Source organism: Phascolarctos cinereus, unplaced genomic scaffold (assembly GCF_003287225.1).
Source record: "Phascolarctos cinereus isolate Bilbo 61053 unplaced genomic scaffold, phaCin_HiC Scaffold_4;HRSCAF=312, whole genome shotgun sequence".
NCBI lineage: Eukaryota > Metazoa > Chordata > Mammalia > Diprotodontia > Phascolarctidae > Phascolarctos > Phascolarctos cinereus.
Window position 1 is genome coordinate 312,333,830 of NW_027555847.1, and position 8,076 is coordinate 312,341,905.

Here is an 8,076-nt window from a genome sequence, read left to right on the forward strand (position 1 = left end):
TAGAGCTAACAACTCTATTGAGTCTTAGCATACTCTCCCCTTTCTTCAAGGCCCTCACCATCACTGCTGAATTGGAAGGGGGTTTATGATAAACCAAAGCAATTTTATGTTTTTATCTCTTTCATGGGTCTTACTGGCCAAAAAAATTGGTCACAGTGGCCAAATTTCTGATGATGAGAGCTGCTCCATACTTCACTGGACAGGTCCTTGAACACCAAATAGTCTATTGCTAAAAACCATAGTTGAAGCCTTTCCAGCTTTAGATAGTAAAGAATGATGCCACTTTTGGTGTTGTTGTTACGGAGAATTCACAGGGAGTGTTTCTATGTGTGTGTGCGGAGAGTGTTAGACTCCTTTTCATATTGAACTAATCAAGAAAACATATGGCTCTTAATAAACAGTGATAATATCATGCACTATTGATGAGAATAGTTGGTATTTTTTGCAAATCCTTTCATGGGCTGCATTTGAGTAACTGATAAATATTTGACATATGAAGTACTATATAAATATTACATACTAACTCTCCCTAAAAGCTGAATCTCCATCTCTGAAATGCCAAGTCAGCTAGGTCTCTGTTATCAATGGTTAAAGATTTTATATATATATATATATACATATATACATATATATATGTATATATATATATATATGTATATATATATTATATATATATATATATAATATATATATATATATATATATATGGATGTGTACTTGCCAGTATGATGCATTGTTAGGATCTAGTTTCATGGTAACTTCTGAAACTGTCTTTGTGCTTTTTTTTTTTTTTTAGGGAAGACTAGAATAACAGAGACTGCTATTTGATGATGTGAAAAAGTAGGGGTAATACTACCAAAGATTGGAGCAGAGTAACTGAAAAAAAAGGAAGTAATAGAAAGCTGGAAATAATTGAAGGACCGAGAACCCCTTTTAGGAAGACTAAGATTATCAGCATGGGTGTCAGGATCCTTGAGTCTGAGTCCTTCGACTCTTTCCTCAAATCCCACTTCCTCTAATGCAAGCTTCCCTACAAATCACCTACAAGCCTCATTCCTACTGGATACTATACCTTGGGGACACTTCTGGAGATGGGAATTTCATCACTTTCACTTTCAAGACTGCTGTCTGGGTACCTGTAATACCCAGAAATTTCTCTCAGAATCTGACTTCCCCTAGGGAAATTCAGAACACTCTGCATAGACCAGCTAAGAATTGAATTGTATGGCTGCCAGAGGAACATTGAAAGTCTATTTTCCCGTTCATTTTACCGGCAGTTTATCCAGTATCACACACACCTCAGTAGCACACCTGTCTATGGAGCGGAGGAGACACCTGTTTTACTTTTCTGTCCTCCTCACTTCCCCCTCCCCCTCTCCCCCTGCCCCGGTCATCCCTCCAACATAGGAACAGATCGTTTAGTGTAGTGCTCTAACTGTATCAGGTGTTCAATAAACCTTGCAGCTTGAACGACAAAACATCTTTTTTTCTTCACTGAAAGCTAGGAGGTATAGGGTTGTAGCTGGAGAATATTGTGGTGCTCCCTTGCTAAGTGAAGGAGACTTGTGATTGTTCTTTGCCCTGAAGATTTTTTCCATTTCCTTATCCTCTGCCCCCTGGCTTCGGACTGCGACCCCAGTAGGAGTGCGGCGCTCGCTTGCAGTATTTCTGTCCGGAGCCTTGAGACAGCTGGTTCCACTCCCCCCCCCTCCGCGCCGCACGCCTTTTCTCCCGCCCCACTTCAGCTGTGCGCAAAACCCCGGTTCCTGGGCTGTTTAGAACCCGGGGGGCATTGACGTCAAGCGTCGGAGAAGCGCTGCAGACAGACAGGTGACCCAGCCCCTCCGCTCCAGCCCCCCTTCCTCTTCCTGCCTCCCTCCCCCACATTCGAGTCTGAGATTTTGTATAAAATCCGAGGGCTCATAAGGTGTACAGGACTTCAGCACCATGGAGAGCTCCCGCCTGCGGCAGCTACCCTTTCTGGGTGCAACCTTGCTCTTGCTCCTGCTCGGGGCCAGCTGCCAGGAGGATTCCGGGTTGCAGCCTAGAGCCTTGGATATCTACTCCACTGTGGAGGATACTTCCCATGAGAAAGAACTGGTAAGTGTTTTCTTCTCTTGGTCTCCTGTCTCGACTCTGCTCCGTGGTTTCTTTATGTTCTACTTCCCTGGATATCCCCATCCCCAGTACTAGGAGACGGGTAAGTGGCTTACTAAGTACTTTAGGCACCTAAGTGTAAGACCGAGTATATTGGGCTGCACAGAGGACGTTCTTGGGCTGAATAGGAAAAGTCCCGCACGCCAGAAGTGCTCTTGGGAAGGAGGGGTGGGAGTCCAAGGCTTTGGCTGATGTTTCTGAATTCTTTGCTCCGGAGTCCCAGCCATCATTTCTCAGAAGAGCAATCCTGGTACTCTTTCGGACCGGGTCCCAGAGTAAAGCCCTCGTTCTCAGAGTCCAGGTGGGGAGGGACCTGCAAGCGCAGCCTCGGAACTAGAGTTTTAATTTAGGCTAGGCTCCCGGCGCAGATAACCGCTTCCCAACCCGCCCAAAGTTGAGGATCTGTGTGTTGCAGATAGGAGCCCTGCAAGAAGTCCTGAAGAAGCTGAAAAGTAAACGCATTCGGATCTACGAGAAAAAGTATGGCCAGGTCCCCAAGGTGAGCTGGTGAGGATTTTCTCCCCATTGTCCTAGCCTCTCCCCACGAAGACACACTTGGTTTCTTGGGTTTGGGAGGAAACACGCCTTGGATCCTATGTGCTGTTGGCTGGTCTGATATTCTCCTCCCAGAGTAAATCCTTGATTGCATTAAAATGTTAAATGACTCAAAATGTGGTGGGCTCCAGAATGAAATTCCTTTTGCATTTCTCTTCATTCCCACTACTCAGTCTTCTCCACTGCTTTCTGAAAAAGATCTCTGTCTGATTCTTTAGCCCCACATAAAGGTGATGAGCGGATTCATTTGTTTGAAAGAAAGGACAGTCCCCTAATAGGAGTGTAGAGGAGGGGAAGAGGAGTAGGGTACAGGTCTGTGAAAGGAAGTGTTTCCTATAGACACCTACTTGTTTTTGGTCCAGGGAAATCCTTTTTTAGCTAATCTAACCTTTCTCATTACTACCATTTCCCCACTACTCTTCTAGTAGAATTTATTGTTTTAAAAAATGGTTTGACTTTCCAATGCTAAATAAATGTTTTATGTATGATCTTTGGAAAATTTAGGAAAGGAAACCTGGGAAAGGCTCAGGAAGAGGTTATGGAGAAAGGGAAGGGATTGTGAGATGAGAAAGACCATAAATCTGAAACAACATCTCAGCATATAACTTTTTTTTCTGACTGAAGAAAGAAACTTGTATGTCTCCCCCCTCCCATTTTGGTGGGTAAGAGAAGGATCTGAGAAATGGGCCTTTAGCTGGTCAAGTGGGGAGGGACAAGGAGTACCCGGTTATTTACTTTTATTTGTTCTTATGCTGAAATTATACCTCTGTGTTTTAGCATGTCTACAACAATCATAGCTATACATTTCGGGGAAAGTTCTGCTGCACATTTCAGTGTGTGGAAGTCTTACATGATGTGGCAAGATGAGCTGTGACTTATCTCACTTTTTCCATGGTGTCAATTAACATGTTGTGTTGGTTTTGACAGTGTGATGCTGGAGAGCAATGTGCAATAAGAAAAGGAGCCAGAATTGGGAAACTCTGTGATTGTCCTCGAGGAACTTCCTGCAATTCCTTTCTCCTGAAGTGCTTATAAAGAAGCTTCCCAGCCACTCATTTCCTCCACTTTTCCACAAAAGGACCACACACCCATCTCTTGGGTTTGACTGCAGAATCACACTAAGCCTGCAGTCTCACCTGAAGATGGTGAAAATTTTTCCTTGCAGTTTACAGTTATGAGAATATAGTAAGAGTTATTGTGTTGAAAGATAAACCATATATGGTGTTAAAACATCTGTATTCTCTCTCCACTTCATTTTATTTATGTGTCCAACTCTTGTTCTTGATCTGGGTATAGAAAAGCTCAACTTACCTTTGCAAATTGTATTTTTGTATGTGGAGTGTCCTAAGGAAAATTAGATCTAGACAATTTCAGTAGATAATATCACAATCCAGAAAAATCACCCCACAAAAAACTAATTCAGCATGTACAAATTCTACATAATGAAGTGTTTTTAATAATTGCTTTTATTGTATTGTGGTAATCAATTAAATTAATTCTGGAAAAAGTGGCATGTTTAGGCATTCTGAATAGTCTTTTCAAGAGAAGAATAATTTTAAAATCATGCTTAATCAGGGATCTATATCATCATTCTACTAGTTCTTATCTCTTTTTTCATTAAGGATTCTGTTACCGGAGCATCACTGGTAAAGACTTGATTGAGAATCAATGGGAAACATTATCATGAGGTGAAATGTCTGGTTGTGAATGAAGCTCTAAGTATGTGGAGAGTGAGAAGGATGCATGGTATTAGTCTGGTATGATTTTAATGATTAAAGTCTCTTTTTCAAGGCAATGTAGATTTTGAGAATTGGGTAGGAAAAATATAAGCTCCTTGTGGTAGTGATCAACAACAAAAGGGATTTTTTTGAAAATGGGAAACTTTATTTTCTGAGTATCATTATTCATGAATATAAATGGATGCCTGACTCTATGCGTGGGTGTATGCAAGCAGTGAGTGCACACAGGCAAACCGAAGGGAAACAAACAAGTCAGATGGTTTGGCCTCTATGGGTATGGGACCCAATCATTGCTCCAAGAAAACAAGTCCTTGGGGGGACTCTGTGTCCCGTGAGAGAAATAATCATGAAGATGATAATTACTTTTAGATGAACAAATGTAAGTTGCTAAAGATGTGTTAACATTGAGGAAAAAATTTTTAGCTCCTAGTTTTAGTTTTAGCCTTTAAAAATGAGCCCTCAATGTTGGTATTTAAAAATACTATGGTTATCCCTTGTTTCTTGTTTTGGGAGGCTTAAAATAATGTTCAGGGAGCATAACAACAATATCAAGCATGAACAAGAGCTCACTTGTTCTGGTACTTTAAGGTATAAAAATCGATTTCTGAGATAGGCAGAGCAAATATTATTCTCCCCCCTGTTCATTTCATAGATGAGGGAACATGACTCAGAATGTGCAGTGACTTGCCTGTAGTCACTTCACTAGCTAATAAATGTTGGTGCTGGATTTTGAACCTCTGACTCAAAATCCAATCAGCTTTCCAAGATTAATGGATAATATATAAGGCAATTTGTACAGATTTAGAAATAAGGGACTCTCCTCTCATGTTTCATAAAAATACAAGGAAAGAAAAGGTAGAAGGTACCTGGTTAGTCTTCGAACTCTTTGAGTGGCTAGTAGACAGGCTCCCACTAAGTTGTGATGTACTCCAGTAAGTAAAGGTGGTTTAATACCCCTGGTATTACCAGAGCATCCTGTGCAGATAATCAGATCTCGTGGACACTCATATTAAGCTCTCTTCCCTGCTAACTGCTGAATTTCACTTGCAGTCTATAGTTCAGTTCAGGCTAACATCATAAGAACCAAATTCCAATGAACCTTGTGTAAATGGCTACAAATATTCTTTTCCATCTTTACAAACCGAAAAAAGAGTTGTTTTATGTCGGTATCATCTATCTAAGGAAGAAGAATAAATAGAGTCCTTATAATCAACATTCGCATTTAATAATGGAATCACTGTTTATCTTCAATTGATAGAGAGCTTTCAGTAACAGTTTAAAAAAATGTTTGGCTGTTGAGTTCCTAGTTATTTTGCTGGGGCTTGGATCTAAAAAAACATTCAGATGTCATGTTGGGCATAGGGCAATGGAAAGAGAGCCAGATGCTCCCCTTCACTCATGTGAACCACAGCTCTCTCATACCTTAGTGTACATGTCATGAGTTGCTATGGCAAAAAAAAAAATCATCACTTGTTGGTTAACCAATTGGGAACTTCACTAACATAACATGACTGATCTTTTCTTAATAGTCTGTCTCCAGGCTTTTAATCCAAGCCTTTCTAACTTGGTAGGATCTGTTAGAACTTGTGCTCTGCTGGTATTGCTTATGACAATCCAGGGTTACCTCCCTTCTACCATGAGGCCTCAGAGTTGGACTTTAGTGGAGGTGAAATTTAACAGAAGTTCAAGGAATCTGTTGCAGAAGTGCAGGATTTAGTTCTTATGGAAATAACCTAAGGATTTTTAGTATTTTTCACATAATATGAATCAACAGTGTTACATGGTAGTTGAAAAAGCTAATGTGATTTTACACTAATAGAAGTACAGCATACAAAATAGGTAAGGTGATCATCCTGCTATTGTCTGCCGTGGTCATATCATATCTGGAATATTGGGTTCATTTCTGGGTGACATGTGTTAGGAATGCTATTCAAAAGCACATGCACAGGGGCAGCTAGATGGTACAGTGGATAGAGCATTGGCCCTGGACTCAGGAAGACCTGAGTTCAAATATGGCCTCAAACACTTGACACTTACTAGCCGTGTGACCCTGGGCAAGTCACTTCACCTCATTGCCTCTCAAAAAAAGGAGACAATGGACATGGAATATGATGTAGGATAACAGACTTTTGGGGCAGCTAAGTGGTGCAGTAGATATAGCACCAACCCTGGAGGCCTCAGGATGACCTGGGTTCAAATCTGGCCTCAGACACTTACTAGCTAGCTATGTGACCCTGGGCAAGTCACTTAACCCCAATTGCCTCAAAAAAACCCCCAACGAAAAACAAAAGCACATACATAAAAGAATCAATGAATCAATCAACTAGTATTTATTAAACCTCTACTATGTACCATGTATAGGCAGCTAGATGACTCAGTGGATAGAGTATTGGGTTTGGTGTCAAGAAGATCTGAGTTCAAATCTGGCCTTAGACACTTATGAGCTGTGTGACCCTAGGCAAGTCATTTTACCTCAGTTAGCCTTAATCTACTGGAAGGGAAATGGCAAACCACTCCAGTTTTCTTTGCCAAGAAAACCCAAGGACAATATGGTCCATGGGGTCATAAAGAATCAGACACAACCAAATGAACAACAACAACACATATCAGACATTATGTGAAGTGCTGGTCATACAAACACACTGAATAAAATAATCTATTTTCAAGAAGCTTACCTTCTAATAGAGAAAAAAATAAACATATACATATTATATACACACATACATTACATACTCTTGCATATATTATGTGTATATATCTATCTATTGAATATATATATATATGTATGTATATAAAGCTAATAAATATTCAGTAAATACAAGGTTAAATGAAAGGTAGTTTGAGGAAGGGCACCAGCAATTGAGGGGATCAGAAAAGGTTTCACATAGAAAGTGGTGCTTGGGCTATGTCTTGAAGGAAAAGAGGTATTCTTTATAAGGTGAAAGTGAAGAGGGAGTACATTCTAGGCGTTGAATAGCTGGTTCATAGCTAGTTCATAGGCTGTTCAAAGGCTGATGGAGGGGTGTGTGTGAGGAACAGAGAAGACCACTTTGGCTGGATCTTAGAGGTTGGGAGGAGTATCCAAAGAGGTTGGAAGGATAAGTTGGAGCAAGGTAGTGAAGGGATTTAAAAATTTAAAGAGAAGATTTATATTTTATTTGAAAGGAAATAGGAAGCCATTATTTTGAGCAGGATAGTGACATCATGACAAGCAGATCTGTGCTTAAAGAAAATTGCTTTACCAGGAATATGGTGGAGAAAAACTTGAGGTAGGGAGAACAATTAGAAGCTTGCTGCAGTAATTTAGGTGAGAGGATAATGGATAAAGGAAACTGAAAATGATAATGCCTTTGATGGAAATTAAGATGTTGGGAAGAAAGATGGGTTTTGGGGGAAAGAGAATGAATTCTGTTTTGGACCTCTTGAGTTTAGGATGTTTATGACTCATAGAGTTTGAAACAGGCAATAGGCAATTGGTGATATGAGATTGAAGGTCAGAGGAGAGATTGGCACTATACACATATGTATATATGTGTATATACATGTATGTATATAATAGATGTGAATTATTGGCATAGAGATAATAGTTAAACCTGTGGAGCTAATAAAGTCACCAAGAGGGCAG

The 8,076-nt window shown here is 40.3% G+C and overlaps 1 protein-coding gene across 1 annotated transcript; it reads left to right on the plus strand.

Annotated features, from left to right (window-relative positions):
• Positions 1 to 1,760: 1,760 nt before the first annotated feature.
• CARTPT (CART prepropeptide) lies at positions 1,761 to 4,176 on the plus strand. Its single transcript, XM_020998481.2, has 3 exons — positions 1,761 to 2,100; positions 2,573 to 2,656; positions 3,640 to 4,176. The coding sequence occupies exons 1-3, from the start codon at positions 1,948 to 1,950 to the stop codon at positions 3,745 to 3,747; spliced, it is 345 nt and encodes a 114-aa protein (XP_020854140.1). The 5' UTR covers positions 1,761 to 1,947; the 3' UTR covers positions 3,748 to 4,176.
• The last annotated feature ends 3,900 nt before the right edge of the window (positions 4,177 to 8,076 follow it).